Below are 19,409 nucleotides of genomic sequence, written 5' to 3'. Positions count from 1 at the left end.
AGAACTCCAACAGCTAGAATTGGCATCCTATATTGAATTCACAGAATGGCATGGGTTGTGAAAGAAACATAAAACATGGTCTTTACCAAACAAATCTTCCAATGTTATGTTAGCAGAAGAATAAACAGTATGAAGAGTATCCACCATTTGTTTCTTTAATTCTTAGTCAACCAGAAACAAGGTGCATATTACAGCAACGGGTTATAGTTATTTTCTCCCTGACGTTTGAACACAAGATACATCTACAGAAGCAAACTATGAAATTCATGTATTGACTTTAAATCTTAGTGTTTAGTTAGTACTTCCTATGAGCTGTTAAAGAGCTCGCTAGGTATGCAGAGATAAGGACTGGATTCAACATCCACCAAGTTTTAGGATGCACCCTAAATATTAAAAAACAGCCCTACGCTTGAACTTGATTTTAAGTTATCTGAAGTGGTTTTGGGACACACTTGCTTTCCCAACTATGACTGCTGGTCATTGGGAAAACCCATAAGGCAAGAGATAAAAAAATCTGCAGGAAGGTTATTTATTCTAGTTCAAGAGTTGACCTTATTTTGCAATTTCTGTAATGACTTAACTTCTCTGACTCAGCGACAACCCAATACTGGAAGCTTCTCACATTGAAGACACTCAGAGAGAAACTGAAAACTACTATCAACTGATTTTTGAACCTTAATGCAAAAAGCGTACATGTTATTCAACCATGAATTTGCCAAGGGATTGCTAACATGTTTTCCACTTTTTATTCATATACACAAATATTACCCAAATGTTGATTCTACAAGAACTGAAAAAACCTGAGAAGCATGTTTTTAATGGCCCAGATAATGTTAACAATTGAAGTGTCAAATACTTTAGAAGGTCTACACCTTTTCTCTTTTTTAAAAAAATAAATCTAAAAGTATTATATTTATTTAACACATTGCCCAATCAATTTATGGTTTCCTTTGAGGTATTTGGCTTTTTAGAAAAGACAGGAAGGGGAGACGAGGAGGGGGTGTCGCTCCCTATGTCAGCAACCGGCTGGAGTGTGTGGAGCTCCGCCTGGGGATGGAGGAGGAGCTGACAGAGAGCTTATGGGTCAAGATTAGAGGATGGGGACGGACAGGGGAGTTACGGTAGGGGTCTGTTAAGGCCGCCTGGCCAGGAGGACAGAGCAGACGAGGCGCTCTATAGGCAGATAGGAGCAGCTTCACAGTCACAAGCCCTGGTCCTCATGGGGGACTTCAACCACCCTGACATCTGTTGGAGAGATAACACGGCAGGGCACAGGCAGTCCAGTAGGTTCCTGGAATGCGTGGATGACAACTTCCTTCTGCAGGCGACAGAGGAGCCGACAAGGAGGGGTGCCATGCTCGACCTTGTGCTCACCAACAGGGAGGGACTGGTCGGGGATGTGAAACTAAAGGACAGCCTTGGCTGCAGCGACCATGACATGGGGGAGTTCAAGATCCACGGGGCAGCAAGGAAAATACATGGCAAGCTCTCTGCCCTAGACTTCAGGAAGGCGGACTTCGGCCTCTTCAGGGACCTGATGGGCCAAGTGCCATGGGAGGCGGCCCTGGAGGGAAGAGGGGCCCAGGAAAGTTGGTCCATATTCAAGGAGCACCTCCTCCAAGCTCAGCAGAGGTGCATCCCGATGAAAAACAAGTCGGGCAAAAAGGCCAGGAGGCCGGCGTGGATGAGCAAGGAGCTCCTGGACCAACTGAAAGTGAAAAAGGAAGCCTATAGAGGGTGGAAGTGGGGACAGGTAGCCTGGGAGGACTACAAAGAGGCTGCGCGAGTGGCCAGGGATAAGGTAAGGAAGGCCAAAGCCCTGGCAGAACTGAATCTGGCCAGGGATATAAAATGTAACAGGAAGAGCTTTTATAGGTATGGAGGGGACAAAAAGTCCAGGGTAAATGTAGGCCCCCTCCAGAAGGGAACTGGTGTCCTGGTTACCCAGGACATGGAGAAGGCTGAGGTTCTCAATGACTTTTTTGCCTCAGTCTTCACCGACAAGAGTTCCTGTCCCACTGCCCAAGCTGTAGAAGGTGCAAGCAGGGACTGCGAGAATGAAGAACTGCCCACTGTACTCGAAGAGCTGGTTCGGGATCATCTGAGGAACCTGAAGGTGCACAAGTCCATGGGACCTGATGAGATCCATCCGCGGGTCCTGAGGGAACTGGCGGATGAAGTTGCCAAGACACTGGCTATCGTATCGGAGAAGTCGTGGTGGTCTGGTGAGGTCCCCGATGACTGAAAGAGAGGAAACATAACCCCCATTTTTAAAAAGGGGAATAAGAAAGACCCAGGTAACTACGGGCCAGTCAGCCTCACCTCCGTGCCTGGCAAGGTCATGGAGCAGATTCTCCTGGAAACCATGCTAAGGCACATGGAGAGCAAGGAGGTGGTTGGTGACAGCCAACATGGCTTCACCAAGGGCAGATCGTGCCTGACCAATTTGGTGGCCTTCTATGACGGGGTGACAGCATCGGTGGACAAGGGACGAGCAACTGACATCAACTACCTGGACTTGTGCAAAGCTTTTGACACTGTCCCGCACGACATCCTTCTCTCTAAACTAGAGAGGCATGGGTTTGATGGACAGACCACTCGGTGGATAAGGAGTTGGCTGGATGGCCGCACTCAGAGAGTGGTGGTCAACGGCTCAATGTCCATGTGGAGACCGGTCACAAGTGGCGTTCCTCAGGGGTCCGTGTTGGGCCCGGCCCTGTTCAACATCTTTGTCGGCAACATGGACAGTGGGATAGAGCGCACCCTCAGCAAGTTCACTGACGACACCAAGCTGTGTGGTGCCGTCGATACGCTGGAAGGGAGGGACGCCATCCAGAGGGACCTTGACAGGCTGGAGAGGTGGGCCCGTGCCAGCGTCATGAAGTTCAACCAGGCCAAGTGCAAGGTCCTGCACCTGGGTCATGGCAATCCCAGGCACAAATACAGGCTGGGCAGGGAATGGATTGAGAGCAGCCCTGAGGAGAAGGACTTGGGAGTGCTGGTGGATGAGAAGCTTAACATGAGCAGGCAATGCGCCCTTGCGGCCCAGAAGGCCAACCGCATCCGGGGCTGCATCAAGAGGAGCGTGGCCAGCAGGTCGAGGGAGGTGATTCTCCCCCTCTACTCTGCCCTGGTGAGACCCCACCTGGAGTATTGTGTCCACTTCTGGAGCCCCCAACACAAGAAGGACATGGACCAGTTGGAGAAGGTCCAGGAGGGCCACGAAGATGATAAAAGGGCTGGAGCACCTCTCTTATGAGGACAGGCTGAGAGAGTTGGGGCTGTTCAGCCTGGAGAAGAGGAGGCTCCGGGGAGACCTGATAATGGTCTTCCAGTACCTCAAGGGGGCCTACAAGAAAGATGGGGAAAGGCTATTTAGTAGGGCCTGTTGTGATAGGACGAGGGGTAATGGTTTTAAAATAGAGGGGGGTAGATTTAGATTAGAAATTAGGAAAAAATTTTTTACGATGCGAGTTATAGAACACTGGAACAGGTTGCCCAGAAAGGTGGTGTATGCCCCATCCCTGGAAACGTTCAAGGCCAGGCTGGATGAGGCTCTGAGCAACCTGATCTAGTCAGGGATGTCCCTGCTCCTTGCAGGGGGGTTGGACTAGATGACCTTTGAAGGTCCCTTCCAACCCTAACCATTCTGTGATTCTATGATTCTATGACATGGAGGTATTTTCCATTTTCTGGCAGCCACAATTTTCAAGAAGCTACAACTGCCTAGCATGACACATCCACTACTCCTCAGCATCTGTTACAGTTCCACTTAGCTGTTTAAGACCAGCAACATAAGCCTGCCAACATACTCTTCCATTCCACCTTCATCTTTGGTTATAATCTCCATTCTGGGGCATAAACTGTGCTCTCCCCTACACCTGCTGATGAGTGTAATCATCGTCCTTTGAACCTTGGGAACTTTTTGCTCAACACTTTCAGTTACACTTCTTGGAAGGTTTACTAGAATTCTGTTAAACCACTGAACTTGTATCAGTGCTCAGTTTTCATGTATGCTCTTAACTCAAAGTGAAACTACAAAGGTACAAGGGACAGGTCTTACAGTTGCTGTTAATATTCTAACTCAATATCTCACCTGAATGCTAATCAACAGGAAACATTAAGGAAGGCTACAAGCATTTTGTAGTCAAAAAGGGCACTGCTGGAAAAAAACACAGCTTGTTTTAACTTACCTTTGGAAGTAGAAGATTTCAAGTATTAAACATAGTCTAAATTTGTCAATCCTGCCTCTAAAGAAAACATTGTGACCTTCAGTGCTGAAGGAAGTAAAAAAAAGATTAATACCTAATTCTTGAACATAGCATTTAAATTGCAGACATCAGAGATAATGAACCAAGGCAAAGGGGATTGCTGGATTTGGGATTACAGTAGAGATCAGGTCAGGTTAAAGCTGTTACAGCATTCTGGCATTGTTGTTCTTTGCAAGTATGCAGAGTAAGTGTTACAATTCCCTTTGCTACATTTAAAAAAAAGAAAAAATCTTACTACAAAAACCATATTTTGGATACATATGTTCAATTTTTTCATAACAAAATAAGTCATGGTTCTTGAGAAGACTCTTCCCTCTCAGATGTACCTCAGGTTCTACCACATACTCCCTCAGGATGCAGGAAACAAGAAAGACTGTGCAAGTCTTAGGAAAAGCCTGCAGTTTACTTCTTAGTCACCATCTAATCCAGTCATGGCTCTGCTCAAGCTCTGTCAGTCATTTTAAGGGAAGCCACTTGTCCCCTGGCTGGCAGTTGGCCAGTCACTTCTGCTATGCTTTATTTAAATCCTCCACTGTCCACGGGTCTCCTCCAAAATGAGATATTAATGGCTTAAGGCCATCACAGGCCAGTAGCTATTCTAGGATATCACAGGGAAGCCCTAAACCAATGAATCAAGAAGTGAACCTGAAATTAGAGATAGCTACTCTTGCCAAACAAAGCCTCTACCGCACAGGAAAGCTAAAGGAATCAAGAGTATAATTATCAGAGGGTTCAGCCTTTATCTTTAATAAGTTCTTTTGCTTTATTAATATTAAAGGAAAGATAAAAATAAAACATATATGCAGTCAAATAAAACAAAACCAATAATTTTAAATTTTAATGTTTTGAATTTGAAGTGTTCATGACCAGAGAGCAATCTGGAAAGTCTGTCTAGTTATAGCTGGGATTATACAATTTCTATTTATGTACAGAAGTGCCATAGCTTTTCCTATCTGAGTTCAGTTACAACTGCCCAGCTTTCACCGAAAATCTAAACTTGCCTGACCTTGAAGGTACAATAAAGTACTTGCTTTAATCACATATCTATACATACACACACTATTTACTCATCTGCAGATAAACATAAAGTGTCTTTAAGAAAAAAAAATTGCTACTTAAGACAGAATGAGATAAGGACCCAGTACAAACACCAAAGAAAACAGATTGTAAAACTGCTTAAGAGAAAGCATGAGCATAGATGGGAAACAGTTTTACTGTGAAGTCCTTTTCCTGAATTAGGAGATGAAAAGGAGCCACCAAGTCAGAGTGAACAGTTAGCACTGATAAAATAATTCACAAGATACCTGTCTATCCCCAGAAGTTACCTTACACATTTCATATAGCCATAATAAAAATTTAAAGGATAACTGGATTGCTTTAAACTTAACATAACTCCACTGTTGCACCTGTAATGTGTGAATATGTAAGTTTTCCATTCTATTTAATTACCACCCTGACAGAGTTCGCAATGTCAGGTAGAGATAATTAACAGTGCTAGAAACAAACATAGGGCAGTTTTTAAAACAAGGTAAGGAGAAACAACCGTGCAACATTTAGAAAACCAGCAAATAAATCTTGTTATTTGAAAAGCAAAACTTTGTGTGTACAAGAAACCGCAAACTCTCATACAAAATAACAAGATCTCTCATTGCAAAATCTTGCATAAGCACTGCAATCTGCAAATAGAACTTGAGCGAAAAAGAGTCACAGGAACAAAAGTGCTAGCTTTATGAGCTAAGGTACGATTCCCTGTGTGCTATTAGACAATTTCATTTTTGGCAGTTCTCAGCTACTACTCTTGAGCAGCTGCAACCCAGTCTACTTATGCAATCACTACAGAGCTGGCATTTCTAAAGCTTGCATCACTCTTCAAAATTCTCAGAACTCTGTAATTTTAAGTGCATAAATGAATAATGAACACTTCAAAAGCCAAGAAAAGGAGTTTCCCAGAAAGATTCTGAAGCAACTCAACCTTCAGTAGGGGAACAATAAAGTTCTGTCACTGCTAAATCAAAGTAAGTTCTGATGTAGTTACGAGTTCACACTAGAAAGTCTTTGAGGTGAGACAGGCTGGTCCTCCAGTGCTTCTGGATAAGTCACAAAAAAAATTGGCAAGACACTAATTTATCTGTTCCACTTACATTAACATATTGGTTTCATCAACAAAACTTTTTACTGTGTTTACTACACAAGACTCTTCACTGAAGTTTAATCAAATCCCTTAGCTGAAGAGGAGACCAAAGCAGCCTTCCTTCCCAATCTTAAAGGTAATTGCAACAGTTTCCCAACCAATCCACCTCATCACTGTGCTGTTACATTGAAAAAGACTATGCCAGTGGAAACAAAAACAAGTTCATACAGAGAAGACTGCAAGGCAACAGACATCTCAATGACAATTCTTAAAAAAAATACATAAATCTTTATGCATAACGGAAGTGGGGTTGAGGAGTTTTAGAGCACTTCAAAGGTGGTAATTTTGTTTGTAAGTGTACAAAAGGCTTATAATAAACAGTATGGGAGAAAGCACAAAACATGACTGAAGACTATAACAAGTGACTAAGGTATCACGGGATTATCAGCATTAAGGGTCAACATCTTAGGAATAGAGATATAACATCAATTTACACTTGATGAGATACTAAAAGGAAACAAAAAACAAAGCATGTTACATTGATCTGGTTCTTCAGGACATTGACGGATATAAATTGGATATCGGCCATTTATGATCTTCACAGATTTAACTATTTCATTAATAAGAAGGCATTTTCCCCATTCATTGGTGAATATTAATATAGAAAATGCAAACAACTGCAAACAGCAAATTGTGTACATGCTTGTGTGAAAGAACAACTTCAGATTTGGAAAAATAAAGTAATATATAGAACAAAGGAAACAAAACTTCATTCTCAACCATAAGCCAAAGCAAAACTGGAGGGACCACAAGAAGTCACGCAGTTTTCACTATTAACTAAAACAGATTATACTTAAGCTGTTATTTAGTATCTTATAGTCTGTCAAATGAAGAAACAAAACAATACAAAAATAAGTCAAAACACTTGTTTTGCATGTAAAATATTTAGTAGGCAATTAAAGCTCTTTCATCTTCTCCCTTTTTCCACAACAATATGAAGATAAAATTTTTTTTTGTCTAAAGGACCTTCCCAGAAAACAGACAATGTTCAAAACTTCCACTCTAAAACAAAGCCATAAAACAGTGATCCACCAAAAGTGAGAATCACTGGCTGACCTACATAAAAATAGGAACAGTTACTTTACAAAAATATATTAACTTGACCTAAAGCCATATTGAAATATGATTTGCTATTTAAAGACATACTCTCATGAGGCTGCTTTCAATTATGCCAGTTTAATTCTCAGCACTTCTAGGTACTATGAAACAAAAAAAGAATTTGGGAGCTTCAGCAAACAGCTCTCTAGAACAATCCCAGTAAAAATATCTGTTAAGTTAATTGGTAGTTCAATACCTCCAAAATTAACAGAAACAATTAAAAAATTGGTTGTATTCTCTATAGTAATTTCAGTCAAGCACTCTTATCACTGGATTGATGAGGGGTGTGAAAGGTAGGCTTGCTTTTCTCTGCATTGTTTTTTAAACATGATCTAGTATGTTGTGGAGATTAGTCACTTAAAGGTATAGTGCTTGTTACCATGCTTGCAAATTTAAATTTATTTTGGAGTAATTTTCAAAAAGCTAAAGGCAAGTGTTATCAACATTTGTGGAATCAAAAACTACCTCTTAAGAATATGATTTGGGACACACCAAACAAAAAAAACCTCCAAAAACCAGTAAAACTAACGGTGACTCAGTCTTCTCAAGTTTCTGAACTTCCCGATTTTGGTTTCACCAAGAATATCAGATATAACACTGAAAGTCCTAAATCTACAGGTAGGAGGAAAACTGATAATTATGAGATCCATCTCATATTCATACTGTTCAGCAATGCTATGAGCATTAGAAAGGCGTAATAATACTTCTCTTTGCAAAGGGCTTTCCAAAAGTAAAAAAGGAGCTACAGTAGTTACAGAACTCCCAGTAGAGAAAACAAACCTCCTCCCTCTTATGCAAAAAAATGACAACAGGCCTGCTTGTTACTGATCAGATATATTTCACATATGTACGGGGCTGAGACAAATATGAAAGATGAGAACCTAGCTGGAAATGAAATTGAGTATGTTATTCTCCAACAACAACTGACAAGCATACAAATTAATGTATTTGTTCACAACATATGTGGTAAAGTTCCCTCGTCACAAACTGCTCAACAACTTGTGCAAGTGAAGAACGGGAGATCGGCATCAGTTAAAGTATGTTTAGATGGCTTCATTTTTTCAGGGGGTTTAGACAGAGCAGATTCACTGTACTGCTGCAAGAGTAGAGGGGAAAGAAAATAGCTAAGATACATTATAGAAATGAAGGTAACAGATTATACTGAGTCATATAACAGTATTATACTACTTACTGTAAAAGACTATACTATATTTGAATATAATTCCCTCTTCGCAGAAAGGTTGGAAATACTCAACAATGTAACCAGTACATTTTTCTCTACTGATTATCCTGGTTTTAGATTTTAACAGTGTATTCAATAATGAATTAACTGCAAAAGTTAAGGCTTTGGGAACAATTGCACAGGTATTTTTTAATGGATCTGGAAGAAAAAGAAAGTTGATGCATACAACATTGAAAAGAGGCGAATGTCCTTGAGCTAGGAAGTTTAAGTGTCAATTCAGAAAATATCACCAATTCACATAGGCTATACCACAACGACTTAAAACAGATTCAGGAAGGTCACACAGGTCAATGTACAGAACTTAATCAAATGGTGGAAAAGCACATAAACAGGCTGCATAGGCAGACACTGTCACCAGTCTTTCTTCCCATTTAGAAACTTATACACAGTTTAATACCACTTAGTGCAAAAAAAAAAAAAGGAAATCTGAGTTTGAAAGAAGGGAGATAAGCATCTTATGGCACCCCAATAGGAAGAGAGAAAATGGAAACAGTACAGTAAAAAAAGATCCCAAAGGAAAATAGAAAACTAATTAAATGTCATTGAAGATCTTTCACGAAAGAGGGTGAAGAATATTGCAAAGAATTGTGTAAAGGACATGAATCTGAAAACAGAAGAAAAAGAGTTCAAAAATGGCATTTGATTTCACAAACTGACAAGAACAGAAAACAAGCAAGGAGGCAAATATGCAAAACTGGACAAGATGTGCAAATCAAAGGAAGCAGCAGACTACGCTGAAGTGGAATTGTTGCATAGATACAGAATCGGCAAAAAAAAAAAGGAATGTATTTAGGTATTCTTAACCATTTCTAATAGTTAACACTAATCTTAATTAGTTCTATTTTTTTTTTCCCCAAAAGGAAAGTAACTTCATCAGAACTTACAGCTGTCAGCTATTAAATTGAGACATTTTAACAAGCTCTGGTTTAGTTTATGCCACTCAAGGACTCATGAAGAATTCAATAAAGAGTAAAGATGAGTCATATGGTTTGAAAACAGGCCCTTCCAACGCTGTGCTCCAATACAGAGGGATCAAAACCACTATAATTAATATACCAAGAATTTTACAAAACATTGAAGAGGTCTTCCGGGCATTAACAGCTTCCATTCTAAGTGAATACTTAGAATTTCCAGCAATTTAGGATTTTTTTTTTTTCTGAAAAAGATGCCCTGCAATTTTCTGAAGTCTTCCAATTATCTTTATCATAGACTTCTTGATAAAAGGAAAGCTAAATGAAACATAGTACACTACAGAAAAACAACACACTGCTTTCAATTAAGGTTCTCACTGCTATGGAATACTCCAAAATCTTGAAACAATTTTCTTTATATAACCTGTATCATGGAGAAAATACTGAGTTTTTTAATCCTAACACTGAGGTGATGTCCATTCAGGAGCTGGTTATATGAAGTAGTATTCAAAAGCAATTAAAAAGACACAATATTTCAGGTTAAGTTCTTCAGGACAGAACTGTTTCTTATATTTATGTGCAAAAATGCAAATACTTAACATTCAGTATCAAAAACATACATCTAGCACTTTTGCTACAAGCTAATAAAAAGGTACTCAAAATCAGAATTCCAACCCAGTTTCATTAGTTTATAAACAATCATATATCAAATGTTTGAAGAATTATCCAAAATCTCATTTACTTATAGATGTTAGCATTATTTTCAGTAAAGATTCATAGCACTTGCTAAAGAAGATTCGTTCATCCTGTCAGAAATCAAAGCTTATTAATCGCTGTAACTAGCAATACAACTAAAAACAGCTATCCTGAAGAGCTGTACATTTTCCTAAGTTGTAAGTGTTCACAAAAGCAAACACAAAAGTGCACACAAAGCAGTATTACAAAAATTACTGCTATTTATAGGGTTCACAGGTCCCACAATAAGTCAAGTAGATGCACCCCTGCAGAGCCCCAGTGACTCCCACTAACAATTACCAGTTCCTCTGGAGGCTCACTATCAATAATCTAGTCATCTCAGTTCAAGGCACAGCACAAATAACTGCATCCATCCCCCGAAGTCTGACACACCTGTGCATGTATACACAATTTACGCACAGAACCACAGGCTATTCTCTTTCACTACTTCCCATCTTATCTCTTCATAGGCCACGCTTCCAAAAATTTACTGTTTGTAAACCTTAAAGGTAGCTTGTAGTATGTATACATTTGTACAGCAGTCTGTAATACTAACTGCAAATCAAAGAATACTTCTAATTTTAAAATAAGTGTCTTAACTGCTCTTTGTGAGATGCTGGGTAACATCGATTGATTTCATAAAACATTTATGACATTGCACAGATGCTAAACAATACCTCTGAGAAACTAGCCAAGATAAAACTATCACTAAAAATCACCCACTGTCTCACTCAGATCAACTCTTCCCAGGTTTTATGAAATCTTTCGCTGCTCTGTCCCCTACTATAGAGCATTACAGTACTACTACATCATTACATACAACACCTAAATCTTAAACCACCACCTTCTACTTCCTCTCAATTTTAGTCCCTTTCACTCATGTGACTTTGTTTTCTCACCAAGAAAGTAAATTTGGCCACCTTCTAAGGTCACTGTTCATTTTTTCCAAGGCTTCTCAAAAGATGATTTTTCAGAACTAAACTCTGGCAAAGTCAGCTGCACCAACACTAGAGTTGCACTCTGAAATTCAAGACTACACAAGATTCAAACTCACTAACCTTTTATACTTTATAAAATACATTTGTCACCAAGCTGATTTTTCAATGTACTGTCTGGAAAAAAAACAAACCTAACACCACCAGTACTCAATGGAAATGCTTTAATCTTGTTACTAAAATAACCAAACTTAGTGTTTTGAATAAAATACTTGAAAAAAACCCACCATCTTTATAAGAATTCCCAAAAAATTTTAAGAATAAGTAAGGAACAGATATTTTACTAGATACATCTATGAAGAACAGTGATTAAAGTGCTAAAATAGCCTACTTAAGTCAAATATAAAAATAAAATCTATTCATTTATATGGCTTTTTTTTTTTTGCTATTGCTGTTCAGAAGTTCTCCTATTTATCATTTTTTTTCTGCACTTGTTAGCAGATCTCCATGCAATCAAGCTTTTATCTGAGAAATCTGTGAAGCGTTCCTGCAATGCTATTAACAAAGTTGACTCATGACTGCTCATATACCAAGGTGCTAAGCCTGTTAAGCAGTGGCTCAATACTAAATTAAACTTCCCCAAGGGAACATCACTACATACACAACACTGAAAAAGTTGTTCAGTCATCATCATGCCTACAAAGTACGTGAGAAGTTCTCCTTCATAAGCTCAGATATAAAGTCAATATCCATCGAGTTCATTTTACAAACTCCTCCTTTTAAACTCCTCTCTGCTAGCCATAGTATTATTGAGCACAGAGAACTCAAGAGACTTCTGTCAGCTATCGTGATGCTATTCAGAACCTATACAGTCAGCACTGAAACAACAGTTGTTTTTGTAACAGGTAGTAAAAGACAAAAAAACTCCAAACATCTGATAAATATACACAAAGGAGCTATTCACAGGGAGATAATAGAAGGGGTAGAGAAAAGAGTGCTGTAGCTGAGGTCTTCCTTCCCAAAGTTTCCAGCTGCTTAAAATAATGAGTAAAAAGTCTCCATGTTTGTCACAAATATACTGGAGGAAGAAAAGAAGTTCCACAGCACTTAAAGATGATCCTAAGATTATTCTCTTGTGAGAATCACAGCGGAATCAACTTTTCCAGTAGCTGGGTTTCTTCCCAGAAAGATATTAATGCTGGCCTTCATTTCTGGGCTTCCTATCTGTTATCCCACTCCTCCCTCTCTCTCCTGCCCCTCCCAAACTCTGGTGGAAGTTCTTTAACAAATGTCTTACTACCTTTTTAATTCCTACTTTACCTAACTTAGACAATGATATAAAGTGTTTGTGAACTTCAAGCTGACTGCATAAGGTTTTTAAAATAGGCATAGTATCAGCTTACAGGGGGAGTTCCGGTTCTTTGCTTAACAGTTTGCTTAAAAATGTCCATCAATATAGACTTCACAAATACTTACCCGAGTCTAATAAACGGCACAACCCGTTCACAGCTTGGAAGCCAAGACTTTTATTGGCAGTTCACAAGCAATGCTGTCCTTCAATCCAAAACATTTAAAGGGTTTCTTTAACGCAGTTAAATATTATTATTTATATCACTAGGGATTCTTCCTTATTTGTGGAACAGAGTATCAATAGCAGGGCTAACTCACTGTCAAGTTACAAGCAAGCCAGATATCATCTCCAGCCTGTTTTGCACCATCTACATCGTTTTTCCCAAGCAATGAAAGTTAAGAACGTGCTTGTGGCTGTGCTAGGTACAACCCAAAAGCAACTTAAAAAACATTTTAAAGGTATTTCTGTATATGGAAAAGGCCTAATAGTTACCAAATTAAAATTTCCAAGTTACACATTTAGAGAACTACATAAAATGTAAAGATTAAATTTTCCTATTTAAAAGAACCATCATTGCAAAAATTACTTCACTTGAAAGAGCTGAGTTTTATTCCTAGACACATCCGAAACTTGAAAAAAAGTTTCCCCACCTCTCCACAGACTTTTACCATTCAATTATGTAGAACAGATCAGACTAGGAAGACAAGCCATAGTTTAAGTTGAACCTTGGTTAAACTTATATCAAAATATTCAATATTACTAAGGAAATACAATATTTGAAAAGGTGACCAAAATAATCCAGCCACATCATGCATCAAACAAAACATATTGCTTCTAGTCTTGTACTTAAATCATTATAAAATCATAAATTTCAAGTCACTTAAGCTCCCTGATCATTGACCCGGGGCAAGAGCTGTGAAAGCATTCCCAAAATACTTGAACTGGTATACTGAAAGATCTATCTAATCCAGATTAAAAGATGTTGGTCCATATTCAAGTCTGTCCCATTTCATTCAGCACATTAAGGCAATCTTTGTAGCAGATCCTTCTCAAACTGCTCGTGTCAAGATTACTTTAGGTCACTGACTTCTAAGAAACTGAATACCTTTTATGGGGTATAAAAGGCGCGTTTCCAGGTCTAATCTCTGAAAGAAGTCGCTTGAAGTGGCTACACAATGCTACAGAGATGTTGAAAGAAGGTAGCATATGAGCAAGCTTTCAATCACTGCACACCATTGCGTGCCTGAAGCCAAACGGACAGTGTAAAGCACGTTTTCTAGTTTTCATCAACCCCAAGACCTAAAATTGTAGCAGTTAACTTGATTTAAACTTCTTATTTTCAGAACTACAAACACATTATCCATTTCCGACATCACATACTAATGTTAACTTCTAAACAATGAAAAGGGCCTTGGGTAAGTCATTACCCCACCATGACCTCAAGCATTTTCTTTTGTAGAACAAGGACAATATTTACCAGCTTCACAAGAGTACAGCAAGATAAGCTCTTATGGTCTTTGGGAGAGAAAGAATACATTTAAGTAATTTATATGATCAAGTAGCCAATAAAATTCTTACAGTTTCCAGGAGTTCCAATTTTTTTCCCGTTTCCATTAACAGAGGCATGCAAGTAAAACAAGATACTTATTTTCTTGTAATATCCTGCTCAGAAGGATCCAACCGTGTAACCTTTTAAGCATAAGCACTTTTCATTCCTCTCTTTTGGTGTAGATCCATGCTTCCCATCATTCTTTTCCCATCACTTCAATCTTTATTCCCCCATCCCTGCAGTGCTTGCTCCTCCAGAAGCAGAGGAGTTTGATAGTGACAAGGACATTACACAGTAGCACCTTCCCTATTTCTGCTGATGATTTTGGCAAAGAACTAGCATGTAGGAAGCATGGGAAAAGCCAGCCTTCCTTGCCCCCGTGGTCCTTCCATAGGGAACACACAGGAATAAGCAAGCTTAGGAAAAGACAAAAACATATAGGCCAGAAGAAAAAAAGGAGGGAAAGTAGGGAAATGTGTCACTAAATGATTTGGCTGCTAATCAACAAAGAACAGTGCAATGTAATTTTTCTCAAAATTCAAATCAGAAATTCGAAATTATACTGCCCGGAGCAGGGAGAACAGACTTGGAAAGAAAGAGGAAGGGCAAGGAAATCAAGAGCAAATTGCTTTCAAGAAGTCATGTATTAGCTCAAATTACAAAAAAAAAGTTTTTCCTATAAATGCAATTTTTGGTCATCATTTCATATAACCAAACCAAAGTCTTAACAGTTTCATGCTCAACTATCACTCACGCTTACAACATTTTATGAGAGAGAGCTGCAAGAAAGTTCACGATCCTCATTGCTAGATTCTTTTTTTTTCTTGAAAGTATTACGCCAATAAAAACTGGTAAGTAGTTTTCTTATTGTAGCCTGGCTACATCTTAACAACTTTTTGTATGTCCTTCTGACATTCAAAAATCAGGGAAATGAGGAGGCAGAAGCAGACCAAGAAACAGTTTGATCATAAAACGTGCATTTCTGCCTCATGTGTTTCCCCAGAAATACCAGAATTACTGAAGCCTCCTTTCCTGTTACTGATCAACAGAAGATAGTCCCATCTCCTTTAAGATACAAATAAAAAAACCAATTTAGATGTTATTAATGTCACTTTCTTAAAGCTCCCCTTCTAGTGCTAAGTCAGATGCCTTAGAAGATTAATATTCTAAAGTTCACTGGAACAGGTTGCCCAGAGAGGTGGCGGATGCCCCATCCCTGGAAACATTCAAGGCCAGGTGGGATGGGGCTCTGAGCAAGCTGATGTGGTTGGAGATGTCCCTGCTCCTTGCAGGGGGGTTGGACTAGATGGCCTTTAAAGGTCCCTTCCAACCCAAACTACTCTACGACTTTAAGTTCCTGAGGCATGCCCACCACAAACCATTTTCCCTTAAACTACTCAATTTTCATTCCTCCATATTGTTAAATTAATGGTTTAACCATAAAAAGACAGAATTCTACTTCTACCACAGAAATAGTAAAAAAATATAATTTTTTTTAAAGTCTCTTTCCTCCTCCATTAACAGGATCTGTCTTCCTTTGTAGATCATAAAGTAAACTTGCATATTCAAACTGGCCTCTAAACTATACTTCTGAAAATTACTTAAAAAACCCCCATATTTTATTAAACAAACTGACTTAAATAAGCCTACTAAATACTTCTTAACACCTACACGAGCTCCACAGTTTGAATCCTAGATCAGTTATTCCACCTGTGGCAGAAGACCTCCAGTAGGCTGGACACAAGATGGACCATGAGTGCCTCTCAGTTCCTGCCCCCTGTTACAAAACTGAACTGACTATTCAGATGTTTGTAATGATAGCAGTGAAATTATGATTTTGTAATGGATTAACTACTTTTTTTTCTTCAGCTAAAAACCAATTTATTTAATACCCTCCCTCCTAAAAAGTAAACAATTATTCAATATGGTCTTCTGGGTTTTTTTTTGTTTTATTGCAAAAAGTGTTTTGCTGCTTCCTGGCTTCAGTAATTTAGAAACGCTGTTAGATCAGCTTCAGCGGGAGAAAATCCACCAGAGGCACCACTACTCGAGTAAAGAGAGTCAAAACAACTGAATAGAATCTAGCTAAGAAGATGAGTGCACTACATAACATGGTTTGGGTGACTCCTGTGGAATTCCGTGTCTTCTGTCCTACTACTATAAAGCTCAAGAGCTGGTATGAACCAGAATGCAGACCATCCCAAGAAAAGGGAATTTATCTATCCAAAACCAAGACTGTTTAAAAGCATCTATCTGTGCCACTTACTTTTTCCCAGAAAATACTACTCACAGGAAAAACTTGCTAAGTCAACTCTGACAGAAATAGCATATCAACATTACTCCTAGCATTATGTAATGGACTCATCATCTTATGCTCTGCCTGATAGATTATTTTAGAACTGGCTATACCAAAACATCCAGAGCTACATTCTTTGACTCACTAAATGTTTGTTTTATCTTAAACTACCTACTATGAACACAACAATAGGTTCACTCTCTTTCTTCTCTGTAACTGTCAGCTTTCTGGCCCTGTAAGAACACAAAAGAAATGCTATTCCAAAGTGTGACAGAGAATTTCTCTATTCTAGTAAACGTTGAAACAAGGTCTACTCCTTTATTAAAAGTAAACTTCTTCAGTGAGAACATCCACAGTGTAATGACAATAAAAAGAAGAGCAACTTAAACAAAATGAGGTTTTATAACCAGCTATTTAGTTTTAGCTTGGTTTTCAGACTACAAGGCACCTAAGATCAGGTGTTATCAGAACCAGTGTACGCATACAGCTACAGTGAAAACTCTCCTGGTGTTGTTACTGCTTATGTGAGCAAATGAACATCTTTACTGGTAGGGAAAATATCCAGCATAACTTTTCTCAGCATCTGCATTTACACTTTGTAATTGATCATACATAAATATTGTTCAAGAAGTCACAAAGTAATAATTAACATGATTATACCATCAAAAGATGCTAGGACAGCTTCACGTACAACAGACTGGAGAAAAAAAAAAATCAAAGTCAATCATACATGAAAGTTAGGTTCATTACAGGCCACTAACACACACGGACATCGTGGTTAAATAACATTTTCTTTCCTTTTATGCACGTTAGCACAGCTCATCAGGTAAGTCTCTGAGAACAAAATTTTCACAGAAGATCCAAGCAATGACAGTATGAGCAAAACTGCTCTGTGGAAGATGATCGCGGTCCATCTATATATTCACAGCAATTACCAGCATTGCAACCATGGCGTAATTTCTAATCATAACTTTCTTCTTTTTAAGTCTCGACGTCATTCTCAAAATATGAGCCTTCTTTCCTCACAGTCTTAATGTAGTCCCAGATTGCATGAAGGCATTCAGTAAACACATTGGTTTAGTCACCAATTGAAACCAAACCTTTATACGTTCCAAAATATTTCTTCAACAGACATTAAGGCATACATGCAAAGACACCCTGAGCATGGCGCATCAGTTTCTGCTACAACTTTATTTTTTGAAAGAAAGACTGCAATCCCCTGCTTAAAAACAAAAGGAAACCCATTTTTTGCTCTCAGACCCTGTGAGGTCTAATGTGAAATGTGATAAACAGCTGGCCTTGCTCGTACAGGGTTAAGAAAGAAAAAGTTTAAACCACATATATTTTTCCAGCTGTAAACCCAAAATATTGCCAGAGTGTTCCTGCAGCCAGGGCACTGGATAATTTAGGCTAAAATAAATGTTTATTAAAAAAGGGCGTTGATTTCTTGGCAGCGGTGAAAAGCAGGAGACACCCCTAGTGTCGACGTAAAATACTACAGGACTCCATACTGTATCTTTGGGTTAATTTTTCGGCAGCAAAAGGGAAATCTAAATCGTCATGATTGAAAAACCAGAGCAACTCAAATACACACACCTGGACATACCGCATATTTTCTTCCTGCAGTCTCAAAATCCACATGCCTATCATATTTGAAGTGCCAGCTTTCTAAACGCGGACCAATTAAAGTATACATTCTCTAGCCCGTCTCCCTGCCATGGGCTACGTGCATTACAGCTTTCCGGCCTGCACACGAACAGAAAAACGCTGCTGCACCAAGATGGGGGGCGGGGGTGGCGGGGGAACCCGACCCTATTGAGGTTGCAAAACAAACCCCCATAAGACATCGCTACCAAAATGCCGGGCTGGCTTAGGGCGCTGCTGATACATCTGGAAAACAGATGAAGGGGAGGGGAAAGCGAACCCCTGGCCTAAGGGGAAGGAGGCGGAGGGGGGGGAGCGAGTTTGGGGGTGAGGTGAGGGGGTGCCGGGGAGCGAGGCGGGGGGTGGGTTGGGGGAAGAAAGAGAAGCAGCCCGATGAGCGCTGGCGGCGGGGGGGGAGGCGGCTGAGGGAGTAGGCGGGGAGGCAGCGGGGAGCACGGGGGCGAGGCGGCGGCCGTGGGCGGCGGAGGGGAAGCGGGGGGACGCCCCTGCCCCGCGGGGAGAGGCGCGGGGCGGCCGCAGCGGCGGCCCAGAGGGAAAGAGGGGGAAGCCCGGCGAGGCGCTCGCCCGCGGGAGGACGTGGACGGCTCGGGGGCGGGAGGCGGAGGAGACGGGTCAGAGGCAGGGCAGCAGCAGCGAGGCGGAGCGGCGGTCGGGCCGGGCCGGGCCGCGGGGCCATTGCCTCACCCCCTCCACCCCCGCGGCTCGGCCCGGTCTGGAACATTCCGGCGGGGTGGGAGCGGGGGGCTCGGCGGGGAGGTGAAGAGAGGGGAGGGTCCTCACCATGGCGGCGGGTGGGCGTCAAGCGTCTCTCCCCCGCAGCTGAATCCACCGAGTCCTGGCCTACGCTCTGCGTGTTCGGCTTCGGCTTCGGCGTCGTCGCGCCCGCCGCTACCGCCGGCTCCGGTTCCCCTCACTGCGGCAGTGGCTCGCGCTGACCCGCAACGGCGCGCAGGGAAGGAGGGAGGGGGCGCGAGCGGCGCTAACGCTCAGCGGCGGGGGCGGAGCCTCCCACATCCGGGTACCCGCCGCGCCGAGCACCCGCCCTCGCCGAGGGGGCGGGGCGCGGGCTGTGACGTCAGACAGCGAGGCTGGGGAGGGAAGGGCGAGGAAGGGAGCAGAAAATGGCGGCGGGGTGAGGGCGGGAGGGGGCGTGGGTAGGATGAA

At 40.8% G+C, this 19,409-nt stretch overlaps 2 protein-coding genes across 5 annotated transcripts in view; one reads left to right on the top strand and one right to left on the bottom strand.

Moving 5' to 3' along the window:
- Positions 1 to 19,228, bottom strand: part of PPP3R1 (protein phosphatase 3 regulatory subunit B, alpha) — a 43,353-nt gene extending 24,125 nt beyond the window's left edge. For 3 of the 4 annotated variants that reach the window (XM_086746029.1, XM_086746030.1, XM_086746031.1), the window contains exon 1: positions 19,026 to 19,228. Coding sequence is in view for 1 of the 4 variants with exons in the window: in XM_086746027.1 (XP_086602153.1) it covers positions 19,026 to 19,028 (3 nt within the window). In the remaining 3 variants the exon portion in view is untranslated. The remainder of the gene's footprint in view (positions 1 to 19,025) is intronic. The other variant, XM_086746027.1, reaches the window with a different exon arrangement.
- Positions 19,171 to 19,409, top strand: part of PLEK (pleckstrin) — a 69,407-nt gene continuing 69,168 nt past the window's right edge. Inside the window, exon 1 of the mRNA XM_086746023.1 lies at positions 19,171 to 19,263. The gene's annotated coding sequence lies outside the window, so the exon portion shown is untranslated. The remainder of the gene's footprint in view (positions 19,264 to 19,409) is intronic.

This window comes from Chlamydotis macqueenii, chromosome 3 (assembly GCF_036417535.1).
Source record: "Chlamydotis macqueenii isolate bChlMac1 chromosome 3, bChlMac1.mat, whole genome shotgun sequence".
NCBI classification, from domain to species: domain Eukaryota; kingdom Metazoa; phylum Chordata; class Aves; order Otidiformes; family Otididae; genus Chlamydotis; species Chlamydotis macqueenii.
This window is presented reverse-complemented; position numbering and strand designations above follow the sequence as displayed.